The sequence below is a fragment of the Abrus precatorius genome, unplaced genomic scaffold, assembly GCF_003935025.1.
Source record: "Abrus precatorius isolate BTA unplaced genomic scaffold, Abrus_2018 Scaffold5, whole genome shotgun sequence".
In the NCBI taxonomy this organism is placed as follows: domain Eukaryota; kingdom Viridiplantae; phylum Streptophyta; class Magnoliopsida; order Fabales; family Fabaceae; genus Abrus; species Abrus precatorius.
The window spans coordinates 20,098,384-20,124,208 of NW_020874395.1; the positions used below are offsets into that span (position 1 = coordinate 20,098,384).

Sequence of the window (25,825 nt, forward strand, 5' to 3'; positions counted from 1 at the left end):
AACCACCTCTCCCCTCTTGTGCTTCCTTGCGCCAATGGCCCCAACTTCAAGTTTTGTCTCTTTGGTCCCCTTTTACTTACCGGCTAAAATAACACGCGCGAGACTCATCTCTGAGTGCTAAAACTTCTTCAATGTTACTCCTACGACTCAAAGGAAGGGTTTCCAATAACTCTCTCCCCTCCTGACGCTTCTTTCCCCCAACTTCCACTTTTTGTCTCTTTTGGTCCCCTTTGGCTTAACGGGTAAAGAACCCGTCCGACACTCGTGTAGGCTGCTAAAACTTCTTTATTGTCACTACTAGGACTCAAGGAAATAGTTCCAACCACTCTCTCCCCTCGTGGCGCTTCTTTGCGCAAACGGCCCCAAGTTCCCGTTTTCGTCTTTCCTTTGGTCCCCTTTGGCTTAGCAGGTAAAAAACCCGTGCGTCACTCTTGCAGGCCACTAAAACTTCTTGATTCTCACTACTAGGACTCAAGGAAAGGGTTTCCAAGACCACTCTCCCCTACTGGCGCTTCTGTCCCCCAACTTCAACTTTTGGTCTCTTTTTGTCCCCTTTGGCTTATCGGGTAAAGAACCCGTGCGAGACTCGTGCAGGCCGCTAAAACTTCTTGATTTTCACTACTAGGACTCAAGGGAAGGGTTTCCAACACTCTCCCCCCTCTTGGCGCTTCCTTGCGCCAGTGGCCCCAACTTCCAGTTTTGGTCTCTTTTGGTCCCCTTTTACTTACCGGCAAAATAACATGCACGAGACTCGTCTCTGGCTGCTAAAACATCTTGAATGTCACTCCTATGACTCAAAGGAAGGGTTTCCAATAACTCTCTCCCCTCTTGGCGCTTCTTTCCCCCAGCTTTCACCTTTGGTCTCTTTTGCTCCCCTTTGGCTTAGCGGGTAAAGAATCCGTGCGACACTCCTGCAGGCTGCTAAAAGTTCTTGATTGTCACTACTAGGACTCAAGGGAACGGTTTCCAACCACTCTCTCCCCTCGTGGCGCTTCTTTGCTTAAACGGTCCCAAGTTCCCGTTCTGGTCTTTCCTTTGGTCCCCTTTGGCTTAGCAAGTAAAGAACCCGGGCAACACTCGTGCAGGCCGCTAAAACTTCTTGATTCTCACTATTAGGACTCAAGGGAAGGGTTTCCAACCACTCTCGCCCCTCGTGGCACTTCTTTGCCCAAACGGCCCCAAGTTCCCGTTCTGGTCTTTCCTTTGGTCCCTTTTGGCTTACCGGGTAAAGAACCCGTGCGTCACTCGTGCAGGCCGCTAAAACTTCTTGATTGTCACTACTAGGACTCAAGGGAAGGATTTCCAACCACTCTCTCCCCTCCTGGCGCTTCCTTGCGCCAGTGGCCCCAACTTCCAGTTTTGGTCTCTTTGGGTCCCCTTTTACTTACCGGCTAAATAACATGCACGAGACTCGTCTCTGGCTGCTAAAACATCTTGAATGCCACTCCTATCACTCAAAGGAAGGGTTTCCAAATACACTCTCCCCTTCTGGCATTTCTTTCCCCCAACTTCTACTTTTCATCTCTTTTGCTCCCCTTTGTCTTAGTGGGTAAAGAACCGTGCGACACTCGTGCAGGCCGCTAAAACTTCTTGATTGTCACTACTACGACTACAGGGAAGGTTTTCCAACCACTCTCTCCCCTCTTGGTGCCAATGGCCCCAAGTTCCAGCTTTGGTCTCTTTTGGTCCCCTTTTGCTTACCGGCTAAATAACATGCGCGAGACACATCTCTTGCTGCTAAAACTTCTTGAATGTCACTCCTAGGACTCAAAGGAAGGGTTTCGAATAACTCTCTCCCCTGCTGGCGTCTTTTCCCCAACTTTAACTTTTGGTCTCCTTTGCTCCCCTTTGCCTTAGCGGGTAAAGAATCCATGCGACACTCCTGCAAGCCGGTAAAACTTCTTGATTATAACTACTAGGACTCAAGGGAAGGGTTTCCAACCACTCTCTCCCATCGTCGCACTTCTTTGTGCAAACGGCCCCAAGTTCCCGTTCTGGTCTTTCCTTTGGTCCCCTTTGGCTTAGCGGGTAAAGAACCTGTGCGACACTCGTGCAGGCCGCTAAAACTTCTTGATTGTCACTACTACGACTACAGGGAAGGTTTTCCAACCACTCTCTCCCCTCTTGGTGCCAATGGCCCCAAGTTCCAGCTTTGGTCTCTTTTGGTCCCCTTTTGCTTACCGGCTAAATAACATGCGCGAGACACATCTCTTGCTGCTAAAACTTCTTGAATGTCACTCCTAGGACTCAAAGGAAGGGTTTCGAATAACTCTCTCCCCTGCTGGCGTCTTTTCCCCAACTTTAACTTTTGGTCTCCTTTGCTCCCCTTTGCCTTAGCGGGTAAAGAATCCATGCGACACTCCTGCAAGCCGGTAAAACTTCTTGATTATAACTACTAGGACTCAAGGGAAGGGTTTCCAACCACTCTCTCCCATCGTCGCACTTCTTTGTGCAAACGGCCCCAAGTTCCCGTTCTGGTCTTTCCTTTGGTCCCCTTTGGCTTAGCGGGTAAAGAACCTGTGCGACACTCCTGCAGGCTGCTAAAACTTCTTGATTGTCACTACTAGGACTCAAGGGAAGGATTTCCAACCACTCTCTCCCCTGTTGGTGCTTCCTTGCGCCAATGGCCCCAACTTCTAGTTTTGGTCTCTTTTGGTTCCCTTTTACTTACCGGCTAAATAACATGCCCAAGACTCGTCTCTGGCTGCTAAAACTTCTTGAATGTCACTCCTAGACTCAAGGAAGGGTTTTCAATAACTCTCTCCCCTCCTGGCGCTTCTTTCCCCCAACTTTCACTTTTGGTCCCTTTTGCTCCCCTTTGGCTTAGCGGGTAAAGAACCCGTGCGACACTCGTCCAGGCACTAAAACTTCTTGATTGTCACTACTAGGACTCAAAGGAAGGGTTCCAAAACTCTCTCCCTCTGGCGCTTCTTTCTCCTAACTTTAAGTTTTGGTTTCTTTTGGTCCCCTTTGGCTTAGCGGGTAAAGAATCCGTGCGACATTCCTACAAGCCGCTAAAACTACTTATTGTCACTACTAGAACTCAAGGGAAGGGTTTTCAACCACTCTCTTCCCTCTTTGCGCTTCCTTGCGCCAATGGCCCTAACTTCAAGTTTTGGTCTCTTTTGCTCCCCTTTTACTTACCGGCTAAATAACATGCGTGAGGCTCGTCTCTGAGTCGTAAAACTTCTTAAATGTCACTTCTAGAACTCAAAGGAAGGGTTTTGAACAACTCTCTCCCCTTCTGGCGCTTCTTTACGGTAAAGGTCCAAGTTCCCATTTTGGTCTTTCCTTTGGTCCCCTTTGGCTTAGCGGGTATAGAACCCGTGGGACGCTCGTGCAGGCTGCTAAAACTTCTTGAATGTCACTCCTAGGACTCAAAGGAAGGGTTTCCAATAACTCTCTCCCCTCCTGGCACGTCTTTCCCCCAACTTTCACTTTTGGTCTCTTTTGGTCCCCTTTGGCTTAGAGGGTAATGAACCTATGCGACAGTCGTGCAGGGGGCTAAAACTTCTTGATTGTCACTACAAGGACTCAGGGGAAGGGTTTCCAACCACTCTCTTCCCTCTTGGCGCTTCCTTGCGCCAATGGCCCCAACTTCTAGTTTTGGTCTCTTTTGTTCCCCTTTTATTTACCGGCTAAATAACATGTGCGAGACTCATATCTGGCAGCTAAAATTTCTTGAATGTCACTTCTAGGACTCAAAGGAAGGGTTTTTACCAACTCTCTCCTCTCCTGGCGCTTCTTTCCCCCAACGACTACTTGTCATCTCCTTTGCTCCCCTTTGGCTTAGCGGGTAAACAACCGTGCGACACTCGTGCAGGCCACTAAAACTTCGTGATTGTCCCTACTAGGACTCAAGGGAAGTATTTCTAACCACTCTCTCCCCTCCTGGTGCTTCTTTGCGCCAACGGCCCTAAGTTCCCATTTTGGTCTTTCCTTTGGTCCCCTTTGGCTTAGCGGGTAAATAACCCCTGTGAGGCTTGTGCAGGCTGCTAAAAATTCTTGATTGTCACTACTAGGACTCAAGGGAAGGGTTTCTAACCACTCTCTCCCCTCTTGGCGCTTCCTTGCGCTAGTCGCCCTAACTTCAAGTTTTGGTCTCTTTTGGTCCCCTTTTCTTACCGGCAAAATAAAACGCGCGAGACTCGTCTGTGGCTGCTAAAACTTCTTAAATGTGACTCCTAGGACTCAAAGGAAGGGTTTCCAACAACTTTCTCCCCTCTTGGCACTTTTTTTCCCAAGTTGTACTTTTGGTCTCTTTTGGTCCCCTTTGGCTTAGCGGGTAAAGAACCCGTCCGACACTCGTGCAGGCTGCTAAAACTTCTTGATTGTTACTACTAGGACTCAAGGGAAGGGTTTCCAACCACTCTCTCCCGTCTTGGCGCTTCCTTGCGCCAATGGCCCCAACTTCCAGTTTTGGTCTTCATTGGTCCCCTTTTATTTACCAGCTAAATAACACGCGCGAGGCTCATATTTGAGTGCTAAAACTTCATAAATGTCACTCCTACGACTCAAGGGAAGGGTTTCCAACCAATCTCTCCCCTCCTGGCGCTTCTTTACGCCAACGGCCCAATTTCCTGTTTTGGTCTTTCCTTTGGTCCCCTTTGGCTTAGCGGGTAAAGAACCCGTGTGACGCTCATGCAGGCTGCTAAAACTTCTTAATTGTCACTACTAGGATTCAAGGGAAGGGTTTCCAACCACTCTCTCCCCTCTTGGTGCTTCCTTGAGCCAATGGCGCCAACTTCCAATTTTGGTCTCTTTTGTTCCTCTTTTACTTACCGGCTAAATAACACGCACGAGACTCATATCTGGCAACTAAAACTTCTTGAATGTCACTCCTAGGACTCAAAGGAAGGGTTTCGAACATCTCTCTCCCCTCCTGGCGCTTCTTTCCCTCAACTTCCACTTTTGGTCTCTTTTGGTCACCTTTGGCTTAGCGGGTAAAGAACCCATGCGACACTCGTGCAGGCCACTAAAACTTCTTGATTGTCACTACTAGGACTCAAGGGAAAGGTTTTCAACCACTCTCTCCCCTCCTGGAGCTTCTTTACGCCAACGGCGCCAAGTTCCAATTTTGGTCTTTCCTTTGGTCCCCTTTGGCTTAGCGGGTAAAGAACCCGTGCGACACTCGTGGATGCTGCTAAAACTTCTTGATTGTCACTACTAGGACTCAAGGGAAGGGTTTCCAACCACTCTCTCCCCTCTTGGCGCTTCCTTGCGCCAATGGCCCCAACTTCTAGTTTTGGTCTTCATTGGTCCCCTTTTATTTACCGGCAACATAACACGCGCGACGCTCATATTTGAGTGCTAAAACTTCGTAAATGTCACTCCTAGGACTCAAGGGAAGGGTTTTCAACCACTCTCTCCCCTCCTGGCGCTTCTTTACGCCAATGGCCCTAAGTTTCCGTTTTGGTCTTTCCTTTGGTCCCCTTTGGCTTAGCAAGTAAAGAACCTGTGTGACGCTCGTGCAGGCTGCTAAAACTTCTTGATTGTCACTACTAGGACTCAAGGGAAGGGTTTCCAACCACTCTCTCCACCCTTGGCGCTTCCTTGCGCTAATGGCCCCAACTTCAAGTTTTCATCTCTTTTGGTCTCCTTTTACTTACCGGCTAAATAAAATGTGCGAGACTCGTCTCTGGCTACTAAAACATCTTGAATGTCACTCCTAGGACTCAAAGGAAGGGTGTCCAACAACTCTCTCCCCTCCTGGCACTTCTTTCACCCACCTTCCACTTTTTGTCTCTTTTGCTCCCCTTTGGCTTAGCGGGTAAAGAATCCGTGCGACACTCCTGCAAGCTGCTAAAACTTCTTGATTGTCACTGCTAGGACTCAAGGGAAAGGTTTTCAACCACTCTCTCCTCTCCTGGCGCTTCTTTACGCCAAGGGCACCAAGTTCCAATTTTGGTCTTTCCTTTGGTCCCCTTTGGCTTAGCGGGTAAAGAACCCGTGTGACACTCGTGGATGCTGCTAAAACTTCTTGATTGTCACTACTAGGACTCAAGGGTAGGGTTTCCAACCACTCTCTCCACGCTTGGCGCTTCCTTGCGCCAATGGCCCCAACTTCCTGTTTTAGTCTTCATTGGTCCCCTTTTATGTACAGGCTAAATAACACGCGCGAGGCTCATATTTGAGTGCTAAAACTTCATAAATGTCACTCCTAGGACTCAAGGGAAGGGTTTTCAACCACTCTCTCCTCTCTTGGCGCTTCCGTGTGAAAGTCGCCCTAACTTCTAGTTTTGGTCTCTCTGTCCCCTTTTACTTACCAGCAAAATAACACCCGCGAGACTCGTCTCTGGCTTCTTAAACTTCTTGAATGACACTCCTAGGACTCAAAGGAAGGGTTTCGAACATCTCTCTCCCCTCCTGGCGCTTCTTTCCCTCAACTTCCACTTTTGGTCTCTTTTGGTCCCCTTTGGCTTAGCGGGTAAAGAACCCATGCGACACTCGTGCAGGCCACTAAAACTTCTTGATTGTCACTGTTAGGACTCAAGGGAAAGGTTTTCAACCACTCTCTCCCCTCCTGGCGCTTCTTTGCGCCAACGGCGCTAAGTTCCAATTTTGGTCTTTCCTTTGGTCCCCTTTGGCTTAGCGGTAAAGAACCCCTCCGACACTCGTGCAGGCCGCTTAAACTTCGTCATTGTCACTACTAGAATTCAAGGGAAGGGTTTCCAACCACTCTTTCCCCTCCTGGCTCTTCTTTGCGCCAACGGCGCCAAGTTCCAATTTTGGTCTTTCCTTTGGTGCCCTTTGGCTTAGCGGGTAAAGAACCCGTGCGACACTCGTGGATGCTGCTAAAACTTCTTGATTGTCACTACTAGGACTCAAGGAAAGGGTTTCCAACCACTCTCTTCTCTCTTGGCGCTTCCATGTGCAAGTCGCCCTAACTTCTAGTTTTCGTCTCTCTGTCCACTTTTACTTACCGGCAAAATAACACGCGCGAGACTCATCTCTGACTGTTAAAACTTCTTGAATGACACTCCTAGGACTCAAAGGAAGGGTTTCGAACATCTCTCTCCCCTCCTGGCGCTTCTTTCCCTCAACTTCCACTTTTGGTCCCCTTTGGCTTAACGGGTAAAGAACCCATACAACACTTGTGCAGGCCACTAAAACTTCTTGATTGTCACTACTAGGACTCAAGGAAAGGGTTTCCAACCACTCTCTTCTCTCTTGGCGCTTCCATGTGCAAGTCGCCCTAACTTCTAGTTTTGGTCTCTCTGTCCACATTTACTTACCGGCAAAATAACACGCGCGAGACTCGTCTCTGACGGCTAAAACTTCTTGAATGACACTCCTAGGACTCAAAGGAAGGGTTTTGAACATCTCTCTCCCCTTTTGGCGCTTCTTTCCCTCAACTTCCACTTTTGGTCCCCTTTGGCTTAACGGTAAAGAACCCATACGACACTTGTGCAGGCCACTAAAACTTCTTGATTGTCACTACTAGGACTCAAGGGAAAGGTTTCCAACCACTCTCTCCCCTCTTGGTGTTTCCTTGCGCCAATAGCCCAACTTTAAGTTTCGGTCTCTTTTGGTCCCCTTTTACTTACCGGCAAAATAAAACGTGCGAGACTCATCTCTGGCTGCTAAAACTTCTTAAATCTGACTCATAGGACGCAAACGAAGGGTTTCCAACCACTCTCTCCCCTCCTGGCGCTTCTTTCCCTCAACTTCCACTTATGGTCTCTTTTGGTCCCCTTTGACTTAGCAAGTAGAAAACTCGTGCGACACTCGTGCATACCGCAAAAAGTTCTTGATTGTCACTACAAGGACTCAAGGGAAGGGTTTCCAACCACTCTCTCCCCCCTTGGCGCTTCCTTGTGCCAATGGCCCCAACTTCAAGTTTCGTCTCTTTTGGTCCTCTTTTACTTACCGGGAAAATAAAACGCGCGTGACTCGTCTCTGGCTGCTAAAACTTCTCGAATGTCACTCCTAGGACACAAAGGAAGGGTTTCCATCAACTCTCTCCCCTCCTGGCATTTCTTTGCGCCAACAGCCTCAAGTTCCTGTTTTGGTCTTTCCTTTGGTCCTCTTTGGCTTAGCGGGTAAAGAGCCCGTGTGACGCTCGTGTAGGCTGCTATAACTTCTTGATTGTCACTACTAGGACTCAAGGGAAGGGTTTCCAACCACTCTCTCCCCCCTTGGCGCTTCCTTGCGCCAATGGCCCCAACTTCAAGTTTTCGTCTCTTTTGGTCCCCTTTTACTTACTAGCAAAATAAAACGCGCGAGGCTCCTATTTGAGTGCTAAAACTTCTTGATTGTCACTCCTAGGACTCAAGGGAAGGGTTTCCAACCACTCTCTCCCCTCCTGGCATTTCTTTCCCCCAACTTCTACTCTTCATCTCTTTTGCTCCCCTTTGGCTTAGCAGGTAAAGAACCGTGCGACACTCGTGCAGGCCGCTAAAACTTCTTCATTGTAATTACTAGGATTCAAGGGAAGGGTTTCCAACCACTCTCTCCCCTCCTGGCGCTTCTTTACGCCGACGGCCCCAAGTTCCCGTTTTGGTCTTTCCTTTGGTCCCCTTTGGCTTAGCAAGTAAAGAACCTGTGTGACGCTCGTGCAGGCTGCTAAAACTTCTTGATTGTCACTACTAGGACTCAAGGGAAGGGTTTCCAACCACTCTCTCCACCCTTGGCGCTTCCTTGCGCCAATGGCCCCAGCTTCAAGTTTTCGTCTCTTTTGTTCTCCTTTTACTTACTGGCTAAATAAAATGTGCGAGACTCGTCTCTGGCTACTAAAACATCTTGAATGTCACTCCTAAGACTCAAAGGAAGGGTTTCCAACAACTCTCTCCCCTCCTGGCACTTCTTTCCCCCACCTTCCACTTTTGGTCTCTTTTGCTCCCCTTTGGCTTAGCGGGTAAAGAATCCGTTCGACACTCCTGCAAGCTGCTAAAACTTCTTGATTGTTACTACTAGGACTCAAGGGAAGGGTTTCCAACCACTCTCTCCCCTCTTGGCACTTCTTTCCCCCACCTTCCACTTTTGGTCTCTTTTGCTCCCCTTTGGCTTAGCGGGTAAAGAATCCGTGCGACACTCCTGCAAGCTGCTAAAACTTCTTGATTGTCACTGCTAGGACTCAAGGGAAAGGTTTTCAACCACTCTCTCCCCTCCTGGCGCTTCTTTGCGCCAACGGCACCAAGTTCCCGTTTTGGTCTTTCCTTTGGTCCCCTTTGGCTTAGCGGGTAAAGAACCCGTCCGACACTCGTGCAGGCCGCTAAAACTTCTTGATTGTTACTACTAGGACTCAAGCGAAGGGTTTCCAACCACTCTCTCCCCTTTTGGCGCTTCCTTGCGCCAATGGCCCCAACTTCCAGTTTTGGTCTTCATTGGTCCCCATTTATTTACCGGCTAAATAACACGCGCGAGGCTCCTATTTGAGTGCTAAAACTTCTTGATTGTCACTCCTAGGACTCAAGGGAAGGGTTTCCAACCACTCTCTCCCCTCCTGGCGCTTCTTTACGCCAATGGCCCCAAGTTCCCGTTTTGGTCTTTCCTTTGGTCCCCTTTGGCTTAGCAAGTAAAGAACCTGTGTGATGCTCGTGCAGGCCGCTTAAACTTCGTCATTTTCACTACTAGGATTCAAGGGAGGGGTTTCCAACCACTCTCTCCCCTCCTGGCGCTTCTTTGCGCCAACGGCGCTAAGTTCCAATTTTGGTCTTTCCTTTGGTCCCCTTTGGCTTAGCGGTAAAGAACCCCTCCGACACTCGTGCAGGCCGCTTAAACTTCGTCATTGTCACTACTAGAATTCAAGGGAAGGGTTTCCAACCACTCTTTCCCCTCCTGGCTCTTCTTTGCGCCAACGGCGCCAAGTTCCAATTTTGGTCTTTCCTTTGGTCCCCTTTGGCTTATCGGGTAAAGAACCCGTGCGACACTCATGGATGCTGGTAAAACTTTTTGATTGTCACTACTAGGACTCAAGGGAAGGGTTTCCAACCACTCTCTCCTCTCTTGTCGCTTCCATGTGCAAGTCGACCTAACTTCTAGTTTTGGTCTCTCTGTCCCCTTTTACTTACCAGCAAAATAACACCCGCGAGACTCGTCTCTGGCTTCTTAAACTTCTTGAATGACACTCCTAGGACTCGAAGGAAGGGTTTCGAACATCTCTCTCCCCTTCTGGCGCTTCTTTCCCTCAACTTCCACTTTTGGTCTCTTTTGGTCCCCTTTGGCTTAGCGGGTAAAGAACCCATGCGACACTCGTGCAGGCCACTAAAACTTCTTGATTGTCACTGCTAGGACTCAAGGGGAAGGTTTTCAACCACTCTCTCCCCTCCTGGCGCTTCGTTACGCCAATGGCGCCAAGTTCCAATCTTGGTCTTTCCTTTGGTCCCCTTTGGCTTAGCGGGTAAAGAACCAGTGCGACACTCGTGGATGCTACTAAAACTTCTTGATTGTCACTACTAGGACTCAAGGGAAGGGTTTCCAACCACTCTCTCCTCTCTTGGCGCTTCCGTGTGCAAGTCGCCCTAACTTCTAGTTTTGGTCTCTCTGTCCCCTTTTACTTACCAGCAAAATGACACCCGCGAGACTCGTCTCTGGCTTCTTAAACTTCTTGAATGACACTCCTAGGACTCAAAGGAAGGGTTTCGAACATCTCTCTCCCCTCCTGGCGCTTCTTTCCCTCAACTTCCACTTTTGGTCTCTTTTGGTCCCCTTTGGCTTAGCGGGTAAAGAACCCATGCGACACTCGTGCAGGCCACTAAAACTTCTTGATTGTCACTGCTAGGACTCAAGGGAAAGGTTTTCAACCACTCTCTCCCCTCCTGGAGCTTCTTTACGCCAAGGGCGCCAAGTTCCAATTTTGGTCTTTCCTTTAGTCCCCTTTGGCTTAGCGGGTAAAGAACCCGTGCGACACTCGTGGATGCTGCTAAAACTTCTTGATTGTCACTACTAGGACTCAAGGGAAGGGTTTCCAACCACTCTCTCCCCTCTTGGCGCTTCCTTGCGCCAATGGCCCCAACTTCCAGTTTTGGTCTTCATTGGTCCCCTTTTATTTACCGGCTAAATAACACGCGCGAGGCTCATATTTGAGTGCTAAAACTTCATAAATGTCACTCCTAGGACTCAAGGGAAGGGTTTCCAACCCCTCTCTCCCCTCCTGTCGCTTCTTTACGCCAATGACCCCAAGTTCCCGTTTTGGTCTTTCCTTTGGTCCCCTTTGGCTTAGCAAGTAAAGAACCTGTGTGACGCTCGTGCAGGCTGCTAAAACTTCTTGATTGTCACAACTAGGACTCAAGGGAAGGGTTTCCAACCACTCTCTCCACCCTTGGCACTTCCTTGCGCCAATGGCCCCAACTTCCAGTTTTGGTCTTCATTGGTCCCCTTTTATTTACCGGCTAAATAACACGCGCGAGGCTCATATTTGAGTGCTAAAACTTCATAAATGTCACTCCTAGGACTTAAGGGAAGGGTTTTCAACCACTCTTTTCCCTCCTGGCGCTTCTTTAGGCCAATGGCCCCAAGTTCCCGTTTTGGTCTTTCCTTTGGTCCCCTTTGGCTTAGCAAGTAAAGAACCTGTGTGACGCTCGTAAAGGCTGCTAAAACTTCTTGAGTGTCACTACTAGGACTCAAGGGAAGGGTTTCCAACCACTCTCTCCCCTCTTGGCACTTCCTTGCGCCAATGGCCCCAACTACAAGTTTTCGTCTCTTTTGGTCTCCTTTTACTTACCGCCTAAATAAAATGTGCGACACTCGTCTCTGGCTACTAAAACATCTTGAATGTCACTCCTAGGACTCAAGGGAAGGGTTTCCAACCACTCTCTCCCCTCTTGGTGCTTCCTTGAGCCAATGGCCCCAACTTTCAGTTTTGGTCTCTTTTGTTCCCCTTTTACTTACCGGCTAAATAACACGCGCGAGACTCATATCTGGCAGCTAAAACTTCTTGAATGTCACTCCTAGGACTCAAAGGAAGAGTTTCCAACAACTCTCTCCCCTAGTGGCGTTTCTTTACCCCAACTTCTACTTTTTATCTTTTTTGCTCCAATTTGGCTTAGCGGGTAAAGAACCGTGCGACACTCGTGCAGGCCGCTAAAACTTCGTGATTGTCACTACTAGGATTCAAGGGAAGGATTTCCAACCACTCTCTCCCCTCCTGGCGCTTCTTGACGCCAACGGCCCCAAGTTCCCGTTTTGGTCTTTCCTTTGGTCCCCTTTGGCTGAGCAAGTAAAGAACCCGTCCAACACTCGTGCAGGGCGCTAACACGTCTTTATTATCACTACTAGGACTCAAGGGAAGGGTTTCCAACTACTCTCCGCCCTCTTGGCGCTTCCTTGCGCCAGTCGCCCTAACTTCCAGTTTTGGTCTCTTTTGGTCCCCTTTTACTTACCGGCAAAGTAACACGCGCGAGACTCGTCTTTGGCTGCTAAAACTTCTTGAATAACACTCCTAGGCCTCAAAGGAATGGTTTTCAACAACTCTTTCCCCTCCTGGCGCTTCTTTCCCCAACTTCTAATTTTGGTCTCTTTTGCTCCCCTTTGGCTTAGCGGGTAAAGAACCCGTGCGACACTCGTGCAGGGCGCTAACACTTCTTTATTGTCACTGCTAAGACTCAAGGGAAGGGTTTCCAACCACTCTCTGCCTTCTTGGTGCTTCCTTGAGCCAATGGCCCCAACTTAGAGTTTTCGTCTCTTTTGGTCCACTTTTACTTGACGGCAAAATAAAATACGCAAGACTCGTCTCTGGCTGCTAAAACTTCTTGGATGTTGTCACTCCTAGAACTCAAAGGAAGGGTTTCCAACAACTCTCTCCCCTCCTGGCGCTTCTTTCCCCCAACTTCCACTCTTGGTCTCTTTTGCTCCCCTTTGGCTTAGCGGGTAAAGAGCCCGTGCGACACTCGTGCAGGCTGCCAAAACTTCTTAATTGTCACTGCTAGGACTCAAGGGAAAGGTTTCAAACCACTCTCTCCACCCTTGGCACTTCCTTGCGCCAATGGCCCCAACTTCATGTTTTCGTCTCTTTTGGTCTCCTTTTACTTACAGGCTAAATAAAGTGCGCGAGACTCATCTCTGGCTACTAAAACATCTTGAATGTCACTCCTAGGACTCAAAGGAAGGGTTTCCAGCAACTCTCTCCCCTCCTGGCACTTCTTTCCCCCACCCTCCACTTTTGGTCTCTTTTGCTCCCCTTTTGCTTAGCAGTAAAGAATCCGTCCGACACTCCTGCAAGCAGCTAAAACTTCTTGATTGTCACTGCTAGGACTCAAGGGGAAGGTTTTCAACCACTCTCTCCCCTCCTGGCACTTCGTTACACCAATGGCGCCAAGTTCCAATTTTGGTCTTTCCTTTGGTCCCCTTTGGCTTAGCGGGTAAAGAACCCGTGCGACACTCGTGGATGCTACTAAAACTTCTTGATTGTCACTACTAGGACTCAAGGGAAGGGTTTCCAACCACTCTCTCCACCCTTGGCGCTTCCTTGCGCCAATGGACCCAACTTCCAGTTTTGGTCTTCATTGGTCCCCTTTTATTTACCGGCTAAATAACACGCGCGAGGCTCATATTTGAGTGCTAAAACTTCATAAATGTCACTCCTAGGACTCAAGGGAAGGGTTTTAAACCACTCTCTCCCCTCCTGGCGCTTCTTTCCCCCAACTTCCACTTTTGGTCTCTTTTGCTCCCCTTTGGCTTAGCGGGTAAAGAGCCCGTGCGACACTCGTGCTGGCTGCTAAAACTTCTTAATTGTCACTGCTAGGACTCAAGGGAAGGGTTTCAAACCACTCTCTCCACCCTTGGCACTTCCTTGCGCCAATGGCCCCAACTTCAAGTTTTCGTCTCTTTTGGTCTCCATTTACTTACAGCCTAAATAAAATGTGCGACACTCGTCTCTGGCTACTAAAACATCTTGAATGTCACTCTTAGGACTCAAAGGAAGGGTTTCCAACAACTCTCTCCCCTCCTGGCACTTCTTTCCCCCACCTTCCACTTTTGGTCTCTTTTGCTCCCCTTTGGCTTAGCGGGTAAAGAAACCGTACGACACTCCTGCAAGCTGCTAAAACTTCTTGATTTTTACTACTAGGATTCAAGGGAAGGGTTTCCAACCACTCTCTTCCCTCTTGGCACTTCTTTCCCCCACCTTCCACTTTTGGTCTCTTTTGCTCCCCTTTGGCTTAGCGGGTAAAGAATCCGTGCAACACTCCTGCAAACTGCTAAAACTTCTTGATTGTCCCTACTAGGACTCAAGGGAAAGGTTTTCAACCACTCTCTCCCCTCCTGGCGCTTCTTTACGCCAAGGGCGCCAAGTTCCAATTTTGGTCTTTCCTTTGGTCCCCTTTGGCTTAGCGGGTAAAGAACCCGTGCGACACTCGTGGATGCTGCTAAAACTTCTTGATTGTCACTCCTAGGACTCAAAGGAAGGGTTTCCAACAACTCTCTCCCCTCCTGGCACTTCTTTCCCCGACCTTCCACTTTTGGTCTCTTTTGCTCCCCTTTGGCTTAGTGGGTAAAGAACCCGTGCGACACTCGTGGATGCTGCTAAAACTTCTTGATTGTCACTAGTAGCACTCAAGGGAAGGGTTTCCAACCACTCTCTCCCCTCCTGGCGCTTCTATCCCCCAACGTCTACTTTTCATCTCCTTTGGTCCCCTTTGGCTTAGTGGGTAAAGAACCGTGAGACACTCGTGCAGGCCGCTAAAACTTCGTGATTGTCACTATTAGGATTCAAGGGAAGGGTTTCCAACCACTCTCTCCCCTCTTGGCGCTACTTTACGACAACGGCCCCAAGTTCCCGTTTTGGTCTTTCCTTTGGTCCCCATTGGCTTAGCAAGTAAAGAACCTGTGTGACGCTCGTGCAGGCTGCTAAAACTTCTTGATTGTCACAACTAGGACTCAAGGGAAGGGTTTCCAACCACTCTCTCCACCCTTGGCGCTTCCTTGCGCCAATGGCCCCAACTTCCAGTTTTGGTCTTCATTGGTCCCCTTTTATTTACCGGCTAAATAACACGCGCGAGGCTCATATTTGAGTGCTAACACTTCATAAATGTCACTCCTAGGACTCAAGGGAAGGGTTTCCAACCACTCTCTCCCCCCTTGGCGCTTCCTTGCGCCAATGGCCCCAACTTCAAGTTTCGTCTCTTTTGGTCCTCTTTTACTTACCGGCAAAATAAAACGCGCGAGATTAGTCTCTGGCTGCTAAAACTTCTGGAATGTCACTCCTAGGACTCAAAGGAAGAGTTTCCAACAACTCTCTCCCCTCCTGGCGTTTCTTTGCGCCAACGGCCCCAAGTTCCCGTTTTGGTCTTTCCTTTGGTCCCCTTTGGCTTAGCGGGTAAAGAACCCGTGTGACACTTGTGTAGGCTGCTAAAACTTCTTGATTGTCACTACTAGGACTCAAGGAAAGGGTTTCCAACCACTCTCTCCCCCCTTGGCGCTTCCTTGCGCCAAATGCCCCAACTTCAAGTTTTCGTCTCTTTTGGTCGCCTTTTACTTACTGGCAAAATAAAACGCGCGTGACTCGTCTCTGGCTGCTAAAACTTATCGAATGTCACTCCTAGGACACAAAGGAAGGGTTTCCAACAACTCTCTCCCCTCCTGGCATTTCTTTCCCCCCAACTTCTACTCTTCATCTCTTTTGCTCCCCTTTGGCATAGTGGGTAAAGAACCGTGCGACACTCGTGCAGGCCGCTAAAACTTCGTCATTGTCACTGCTAGGACTCAAGGGAAGGGTTTCCAACAACTCTCTCCCCCCTTGGCGCTTCCTTGCGCCAATGGCCCCAACTTCAAGTTTTCGTCTCTTTTGGTCCCATTTTACTTACCGGCAAAATAAAACGCGCGAGACTCGTCTCTGGCTACTAAAACTTCTTGGGTGTCACTCCTAGAACTCAAAGAAAGGGTTTCCAACCACTCTCTTCTCTCTTGGCGCTTCCATGTGCAAGTCGCCCTAACTTCTAGTTTTGGTCTCTCTGTCCCCTTTAACTTACCGGCAAAATAACACACGCGAGACTCGTCTCTGGCTGCTAAAACTTCTTGAATGACACTCCTAGGACTCAAAGGAAGGGTTTAGAACATCTCTCTCCCCTCCTGGCGCTTCTTTCCCTCAACTTCCACTTTTGGTCCCCTTTGGCTTAACTGGTAAAAAACCCATACGACACTCGTGCAGGCCACTAAAACTTCTTGATTGTCATTACTAGGACTCAAGGGAAAGGTTTCCAACCACTCTCTCCCCTCTTGGTGTTTCCTTGCGCCAATAGCCCCAACTTTAAGTTTCGGTCTCTTTTGGTCCGCTTTTACTTACTGGCAAAATAAAACGTGCGAGACTCGTCTCTGGCTGCTAAAACTTCTTAAATGTGACTCCTAGGACGCAAAGGAAGGGTTTCCAACAACTCTCTCCCCTCCTGGCGCTTCTTTCCTCAACTTCCACTTTTAGTCTCTTTTGGTCCCCTTTGGCTTAGCAAGTAGAAAACCCGTGCGACACTCGTGCATACCGCTAAAAGTTCTTGATTGTCACTACTAGCACTCAAGGGAAGGGTTTCCAACCACTCTCTCCCCTCCTGGCGCTTCTATCCCCCAACGTCTACTTTTCATCTCCTTTGGTCCCCTTTGGCTTAGGGGGTAAAGAACCGTACGACACTCGTGCAGGCCGCTAAAACTACGTGATTGTCACCACTAGGATTCAAGGGAAGGGTTTCCAACCACTCTCTCCCCTTCTGGCGCTTCTTTACGCCAACGGTCCCAAGTTCCCATTTTGGTCTTTCCTTTGGTCCCCATTGGCTTAGCAAGTAAAGAACCTGTGCGACGCTCGTGCAGGCTGCTAAAACTTCTTGATTGTCACAACTAGGACTCAAGGGAAGGGTTTCCAACCACTCTCTCCACCCTTGGCGCTTCCTTGCGCCAATGGCCCCAACTTCCAGTTTTGGTCTTCATTGGTCCCCTTTTATTTACCGGCTAAATAACACGCGCGAGGCTCATATTTGAGTGCTAACACTTCATAAATGTCACTCCTAGGACTCAAGGGAAGGGTTTCAAACCACTCTCTCCACCCTTGGCGCTTCCTTGCGCCAATGGCCCCAACTTCAAGTTTTCGTCTCTTTTGGTCTCCTTTTACTTACCGGCTAAATAAAATGTGCGAGACTCGTCTCTGGTTACTAAAACATCTTCAATGTCACTCCTAGGCCTCAAAGGAAGGGTTTCCAACAACTCTCTCCCCTCCTGGCGCTTCATTCCCCCACATTCCACTTTTGGTCTCTTTTGCTCCCCTTTGGCTTAGCGGGTAAATAATCCGTACGACACTCCTGCAAGCTGCTAAAACTTCTTGATTGTCACTGCTAGGACTAAAGGGAAGGGTTTTCAACCACTCTTTCCCCTCCTGGCGCTTCTTTACGCCAATGGCCCCAAGTTCCCGTTTTGGTCTTTCCTTTGGTCCCTTTTGGCTTAACAAGTAAAGAACCTGTGTGACGCTCGTGCAGGCTACTAAAACTTCTTGATTGTCACTACTAGGACTCAAGGGAAAGGTTTCCAACCACTCTCTCCCCTCCTGGCGCTTCCTTGCACCAATGGCCCCAACTTCCAGTTTTGGTCTTCATTGGTCCCCTTTTATTTACCGGCTAAATAACACGTGCGAGGCTCATATTTGAGTGCTAAAACTTCATAAATGTCACTCCTAGGACTCAAGGGAAGGGTTTCCAACCACTCACTCCCCTCTTGGTGCTTCCTTGCGCCAATGGCCCCAACTTCTAGTTTTGGTCTCTTTTGTTCCCCTTTTATTTACCGGCTAAATAACATGTGCGAGACTCATATCTGGCAGCTAAAATTTCTTGAATGTCACTCCTAGGACTCAAAGGAAGAGTTTCCAACAACTTTCTCCCCTCCTGGCGCTTCTTTACGCCAACGGCCCCAAGTTCCCGTTTTGGTCTTTCCTTTGGTCCTCTTGGGCTTAGCGGGTAAAGAACCCGTGTTAGGCTTGTGCAGGCTGCTAAAACTTCTTGATTGTCACTACTAGGACTCAAGGGAAGGGTTTCTAACCACTCTCTCCCCTCTTGGCGCTTCCTTGCGCCAGTCGCCCTAACTTCCACTTTTGGTCTGTTTTGGTCCCCTTTTACTTACCGGCAAAATAAAACACGCGAGACTCGTCTCTTGCTGCTAAAACTTCTTGAATGTCACTCCGAGGACTCAAGGGAAGGGTTTCTAACCACTCTCTCCCCTCTTGGCGCTTCCTTACGCCAATGGCCCCAACTTCAAGTTTTCGTCTCTTTTGGTCCCCTTTTATTTACCGGCAAAATAAAACGCGCGAGACTCGTCTCTGGCTGCTAAAACTTCTTGAATGTCACTCCTAGGACTCAAAGGAAGGGTTTCGAACAACTCTCTCCCCTCCTTGTGCTTCTTTCCCCCAATTTCTACTTTTCATCTCTTTTGCTCCCCTTTGGCTTAGCGGGTAAAGAACCGTACGACACTCGTGCAGGCCGCTAAAACTACGTGATTGTCACCATTAGGATTCAAGGGAAGGGTTTCCAACCACTCTCTCCCCTTCTGGCGCTTCTTTACGCCAACGGTCCCAAGTTCCCATTTTGGCCTTTCCTTTGGTCCCCTTTGGTTTAGCAAGTAAAGAACCCGTGCGACACTCGTGCAGGGCGCTAACACTTCTTTGTTGTCACTACTAGGACTCAAAGAACCCGTCCGACACTCGTGCAGGCCGCTAAAACTTCTTGATTTTCACTACTAGGACTCAAGGGAAGGGTTTCCAACCACTCTCTGCTCTCTTGGCGCTTCCTTGCACCAATGGCCCTAACTTCCAGTTTTGGTCTTCATTGGTCCCCTTTTATTTACCGGCTAAATAACACGTGCGAGGCTCATATTTGAGTGCTAAAACTTCATAAATGTCACTCCTAGGACTCAAGGGAAGGGTTTCCAACCACTCACTCCCCTCTTGGCGCTTCCTTGCGCCAATGGCCCCAACTTCTAGTTTTGGTCTCTTTTGTTCCCCTTTTATTTACCGGCTAAATAACATGTGCGAGACTCATATCTGGCAGCTAAAATTTCTTGAATGTCACTCCTAGGACTCAAAGGAAGGGTTTCGAACAACTCTCTCCCCTCCTTGTGCTTCTTTCCCCCAATTTCTACTTTTCATCTCTTTTGCTCCCCTTTGGCTTAGCGGGTAAAGAACCGTACGACACTCGTGCAGGCCGCTAAAAATACGTGATTGTCACCATTAGGATTCAAGGGAAGGGTTTCCAACCACTCTCTCCCCTTCTGGCGCTTCTTTACGCCAACGGTCCCAAGTTCCCATTTTGGCCTTTCCTTTGGTCCCCTTTGGTTTAGCAAGTAAAGAACCCGTGCGACACTCGTGCAGGGCGCTAACACTTCTTTGTTGTCACTACTAGGACTCAAAGAACCCGTCCGACACTCGTGCAGGCCGCTAAAACTTCTTGATTTTCACTACTAGGACTCAAGGGAAGGGTTTCCAACCACTCTCTGCTCTCTTGGCGCTTCCTTGCACCAATGGCCCTAACTTCCAGTTTTGGTCTTCATTGGTCCCCTTTTATTTACCGGCTAAATAACACGTGCGAGGCTCATATTTGAGTGCTAAAACTTCATAAATGTCACTCCTAGGACTCAAGGGAAGGGTTTCCAACCAATCTCTCCCCTCCTGGCGATTCTTTGCGCCAACGGCCCTAAGTTCCTGTTTTGGTCTTTCCTTAGGTCCCCTTTGGCTTAGCTGGTAAAGAACCCGTGCGACACTCGTGCAGGCTGCTAAAACTTCTTAATTGTCACTGCTAGGACTCAAGGGAAGGGTTTCAAACCACTCTCTCCACCCTTGGCGCTTCCTTGCGCCAATGGCCCCAACTTCAAGTTTTCGTCTCTTTTGGTCTCCTTTTACTTACCGGCTAAATAAAATGTGCGAGACTCGTCTCTGGTTACTAAAACATCTTCAATGTCACTCCTAGGCCTCAAAGGAAGGGTTTCCAACAACTCTCTCCCCTCCTGGCGCTTCATTCCCCCACATTCCACTTTTGGTCTCTTTTGCTCCCCTTTGGCTTAGCGGGTAAATAATCCGTACGACACTCCTGCAAGCTGCTAAAACTTCTTGATTGTCACTGCTAGGACTAAAGGGAAGGGTTTTCAACCACTCTTTCCCCTCCTGGCGCTTCTTTACGCCAATGGCCCCAAGTTCCCGTTTTGGTCTTTCCTTTGGTCCCTTTTGGCTTAACAAGTAAAGAACCTGTGTGACGCTCGTGCAGGCTACTAAAACTTCTTGATTGTCACTACTAGGACTCAAGGGAAAGGTTTCCAACCACTCTCTCCCCTCCTGGCGCTTCCTTGCACCAATGGCCCCAACTTCCAGTTTTGGTCTTCATTGGTCCCCTTTTATTTACCGGCTAAATAACACGTGCGAGGCTCATATTTGAGTGCTAAAACTTCATAAATGTCACTCCTAGGACTCAAGGGAAGGGTTTCCAACCACTCACTCCCCTCTTGGTGCTTCCTTGCGCCAATGGCCCCAACTTCTAGTTTTGGTCTCTTTTGTTCCCCTTTTATTTACCGGCTAAATAACATGTGCGAGACTCATATCTGGCAGCTAAAATTTCTTGAATGTCACTCCTAGGACTCAAAGGAAGAGTTTCCAACAACTTTCTCCCCTCCTGGCGCTTCTTTACGCCAACGGTCCCAAGTTCCCGTTTTGGTCTTTCCTATGGTCCCCTTGGGCTTAGCGGGTAAAGAACCCGTGTTAGGCTTGTGCAGGCTGCTAAAACTTCTTGATTGTCACTACTAGGACTCAAGGGAAGGGTTTCTAACCACTCTCTCCCCTCTTGGCGCTTCCTTGCGCCAGTCGCCCTAACTTCCACTTTTGGTCTGTTTTGGTCCCCTTTTACTTACCGGCAAAATAAAACACGCGAGACTCGTCTCTTGCTGCTAAAACTTCTTGAATGTCACTCCGAGGACTCATGGGAAGGGTTTCTAACCACTCTCTCCCCTCTTGGCGCTTCCTTGCGCCAATGGCCCCAACTTCAAGTTTTTGTCTCTTTTGGTCCCCTTTTACTTACCGGCAAAATAAAACGCGCGAGACTCGTCTCTGGCTGCTAAAACTTCTTGAATGTCACTCCTAGGACTCAAAGGAAGGGTTTCGAACAACTCTCTCCCCTCCTTGTGCTTCTTTCCCCCAATTTCTACTTTTCATCTCTTTTGCTCCCCTTTGGCTTAGCGGGTAAAGAACCGTACGACACTCGTGCAGGCCGCTAAAACTACGTGATTGTCACCACTAGGATTCAAGGGAAGGGTTTCCAACCACTCTCTCCCCTTCTGGCGCTTCTTTACGCCAACGGTCCCAAGTTCCCATTTTGGTCTTTCCTTTGGTCCCCTTTGGCTTAGCAAGTAAAGAACCCGTGCGACACTCGTGCAGGGCGCTAACACTTCTTTGTTGTCACTACTAGGACTCAAAGAACCCGTCCGACACTCGTGCAGGCCGCTAAAACTTCTTGATTTTTACTACTAGGACTCAAGGGAAGGGTTTCCAACCACTCTCTGCTCTCTTGGCGCTTCCTTGCACCAATGGCCCAACTTCCAGTTTTGGTCTTCATTGGTCCCCTTTTATTTACCGGCTAAATAACACGTGCGAGGCTCATATTTGAGTGCTAAAACTTCATAAATGTCACTCCTAGGACTCAAGGGAAGGGTTTCCAACCAATCTCTCCCCTCCTGGCGATTCTTTGCGCCAACGGCCCTAAGTTCCTGTTTTGGTCTTTCCTTTGGTCCCCTTTGGCTTAGCTGGTAAAGAACCCGTGCGACACTCGTGCAGGCTGCTAAAACTTCTTAATTGTCACTGCTAGGACTCAAGGGAAGGGTTTCAAACCACTCTCTCCACCCTTGGCGCTTCCTTGCGCCAATGGCCCCAACTTCAAGTTTTCGTCTCTTTTGGTCTCCTTTTCTTACCAGCTAAATAAAATGTGCGAGACTCGTCTCTGGTTACTAAAACATCTTCAATGTCACTCCTAGGCCTCAAAGGAAGGGTTTCCAACAACTCTCTCCCCTCCTGGCGCTTCATTCCCCCACATTCCACTTTTGGTCTCTTTTGCTTCCCTTTGGCTTAGCGGGTAAATAATCCGTACGACACTCCTGCAAGCTGCTAAAACTTCTTGATTGTCACTGCTAGGACTAAAGGGAAGGGTTTTCAACCACTCTTTCCCCTCCTGGCGCTTCTTTACGCCAATGGCCCCAAGTTCCCGTTTTGGTCTTTCCTTTGGTCCCTTTTGGCTTAACAAGTAAAGAACCTGTGTGACGCTCGTGCAGGCTACTAAAACTTCTTGATTGTCACTACTAGGACTCAAGGGAAGTGTTTCTAACCACTCTCTCCCCCCTTGGCGCTTCCTTGCGCCAATGGCCCCAACTTCAAGTTTTGGTCTCTTTTGGTCACATTTTACTTACCGGCAAAATAAAACGCGTGAGACTCGTCTCTGGCTGCTAAAACTTCTTGAATGTCACTCCTAGGACTCAAAGGAAGGGTTTCGAACAACTCTCTCCCCTCCTTGTGCTTCTTTCCCCCAATTTCTACTTTTCATCTCTTTTGCTCCCATTTGGCTTAGCGGGTAAAGAACCGTACGACACTCGTGCAGGCCGCTAAAACTACGTGATTGTCACCAGTAGGATTCAAGGGAAGGGTTTCCAACCACTCTCTCCCCTTCTGGCGCTTCTTTACGCCAACGGTCCCAAGTTCCCATTTTGGCCTTTCCTTTGGTCCCCTTTGGCTTAGCGGGTAAAGAGCCCGTGCGACACTCGTGCAGGCGGCTAAATCTTCTTGATTTTCACTACTAGGAGTCAAGGGAAGAGTTTCCAACCACTCTCTGCCCTCTTTGCTCTTCCTTGCACCAATGGCCGCAACTTCCAGTTTTGGTCTTCATTGGTCCCCTTTTATTTACCGGCTAAATAACACGTGCGAAGCTCATATTTGAGTGCTAAAACCTGATAAATGTCACTCCTAGGACTCAAGGGAAGGGTTTCCAACCAATCTCTCCCCTCCTGGCGCTTCTTTGCGCCAACGGCCCTAAGTTGCCGTTTTGGTCTTTCCTTTCGTCCCCTTTGGCTTAGCTGGTAAAGAACCCGTGTGACGCTCGTTCAGGCTGCTGAAACTTCTTGATTGTCACTACTAGGACTCAAGGGAAGGGTTTCCAACCACTCTCTCCCCTCCTGGCACTTCTTTCCCTCAACTTTCACTTTTGGTCTCTTTTGGTCCCCTTGACTTAGCGGATAAAGAATCCGTGCGACATTCTTGCAAGCCGCTAAAACTTCTTGATTGTCACTACTAGGACTCAAGGGAAGGGTTTTCAACCACTCTCTTCCCTCTTGGCTCTTCCTTGCGCCAATGGCCCCAACTTCAAGTTTTGGTCTCTTTTGGTCCCCTTTTACTTACCGGCTAAATAACATGCGCGAGACTCATCTATGGCTACTAAAACATATTGAATGTCACTCGTAGGACTCAAAGGAAGGGTTTCTAATAACTCTCTCCCCTCCTGGCACTTCTTTGCACCAATGGCCCCAAGTTCCTGTTTTGGTCTTTCTTTTGGGCCCTTTTGGCTTAGCGGGTAAAGAACCTGTGCGACACTCCTGCAGGCCGCTAAAACTTCTTGATTGTCACTACTAGGACTCAAGGGAAGGATTTCCAACCACTCTCTCCCCTCTTGGCGCTTTCTTGCGCCAATGGCCCCAACTTCAAGTTTTGGTCTCTTTTGTTCCCCTTTTACTTACCGGCTAAATAACATGCGTGAGGCTCGTCTCTGGCTGCTAAAACATCTTAAATGTCACTTCTAGGACTCAAAGGAAGGATTTTGAACAACTCTCTCCCCTTCTGGTGCTTCTTTACGCTAGCGGCCTAAGTTCCCATTTTGGTCTTTCCTTTGGTCCCGTTTGGCTTAGCGGGTAAAGAACCCAAGTGACGCTCGTGTAGGCTGCTAAAACATCTTGAATGTCACTCCTAGGACTGAAAGGAAGGGTTTCCAACAACTCTCTCCCTTTCTGGCGCTTCTTTCCCCCAAATTCCACTTTTGGTTTCTTTTGCTCCCCTTTGGCTTAGCGGGTAAAGAGCCCGTGCGACACTCGTGCTGGCTGCTAAAACTTCTTAATTGTCACTGCTAGGACTCAAGGGAAGGGTTTCTAACCACTCTCTCCACCCTTGGCGCTTCTGTGCGCCAATGGCCCCAACTTCAAGTTTTCGTCTCTTATGTCTCCTTTTACTTACCGGCTAAATAAAATGTGCGAGACTCGTCTCTGGCTACTAAAACATCTTCAATGTCACTCCTAGGACTCAAAGGAAGGGTTTCCAACAACTCTCTCCCCTCCTGGCGCTTCTTTCCCCCACCTTCCACTTTTGGTCTCTTTTGCTCCCCTTTGGCTTAGCGGGTAAAGAATCCGTGCGACACTCCTGCAAGCTGCTAATACTTCTTGATTGTCACTGCTAGAACTCAAGGGAAGGGTTCTCAACCACTCTCTCCCCTCCTGGCGCTTCTTTACGCCAATGGCCCCAAGTTCCTGTTTTGGTCTTTCCTTTGGTCCCCTTTGGCTTAGCAAGTAAAGAACCTGTGTGTCGCTCGTGCAGGCTGCTAAAACTTCTTGATTGTCACTACTAGGACTCAAGGGAAGGGTTTCCAACCACTCTCTCCCCCCTTGCCGCTTCCTTGCGCCAATGGTCCTAACTTCAAGTTTTCGTCTCTTTTGGTCCCCTTTTACTTACCGGCAAAATAAAACGCGCGAGACTCGTCTCGGGCTGCTAAAACTTTTTGGATGTCACTCCTAGAACTGAAAGGAAGGGTTTCCAACAACTCTCTCCCTTCCTGGCGCTTCTTTCCCCCAACTTCCACTTTTGGTCTCTTTTGCTCCCCTTTGGCTTAGCGGGTAAAGAGCCCGTGCGACACTCGTGTAGGTGGCTAAATCTTCTTGATTGTCACTACTAGGAGTCAAGGGAAGGTTTTCAATCACTCTCTTCCCTCTTGGCGCTTCTTTCTCCTAACTTTCACTTTTGGTCTCTTTTGGTCCCCTTGGCTTAGCGGATAAAGAATCCGTGCGACACTCTTGCAAGCCGCTAAAACTTCTTGATTGTCACTACTAGGACTCAAGGGAAGGGTTTCGTACCACTATCTCCCCTCTTGGCGCTTCCTTGCGCAAATGGCCCCAACTTCAAGTTTTGGTCTCTTTTGGTCTCTTTTGGTCCCTTTTTACTTACCGGCTAAATAACATGCGCGAGACTCGTCTCTGGCTGCTAAAACTTCTTGAATGTCACTCCGAGGACTCAAAGGAAGGGTTTCCAATAACTCTCTCCCCTCCTGGCGCTTCTTTCTCCTAACTTTCAGTTTTGGTCTCTTTTGGTCCCCTTTGGCTTAGCGGGTAAAGAATCCGTGCGACATTCCTACAAGCCGCTAAAACTTCTTATTGTCACTACTAGGACTCAAGGGAAGGGTTTTTAACCACTCTCTTCCCTCTTGGCGCTTCCTTGCGCCAATGGCCCCAACTTCAAGTTTTGGTCTCTTTTGGTCCCCTTTTACTTACCGGTTAAATAACATGCGCGAGACTCATCTATGGCTACTAAACATATTGAATGTCACTCGTAGGACTCAAAGGAAGGGTTTCTAATAACTCTCTCTCCTCCTGGCACTTCTTTGCGCCAATGGCCCCAAGTTCCTGTTTTGGTCTTTCTTTTGGGCCCTTTTGGCTTAGCAGGTAAAGAACCCGTGCGACACTCCTGCAGGCCGCTAAAACTTCTTGATTGTCACTACTAGGACTCAAGGGAAGGATTTCCAACCACTCTCTCCCCTCTTGGCGCTTTCTTGCTCCAATGGCCCCAACTTCAAGTTTTGGTCTCTTTTGGTCCCCTTTTACTTACCGGCTAAATAACATGCGTGAGGCTCGTCTCTAGCTG

At 48.8% G+C, this 25,825-nt stretch overlaps 1 protein-coding gene and 1 pseudogene across 1 annotated transcript in view; one reads left to right on the forward strand and one right to left on the reverse strand.

Annotated features, from left to right (window-relative positions):
• Positions 1-6,108, forward strand: part of LOC113866888 — a 15,758-nt pseudogene extending 9,650 nt beyond the window's left edge.
• A 1,462-nt stretch (positions 6,109-7,570) lies between these two features.
• Positions 7,571-25,825, reverse strand: part of LOC113866889 — a 28,499-nt gene continuing 10,244 nt past the window's right edge. Inside the window, exon 7 of the mRNA XM_027501686.1 lies at positions 7,571-7,599. Coding sequence (XP_027357487.1) covers positions 7,571-7,599 — 29 coding nt within the window. The remainder of the gene's footprint in view (positions 7,600-25,825) is intronic.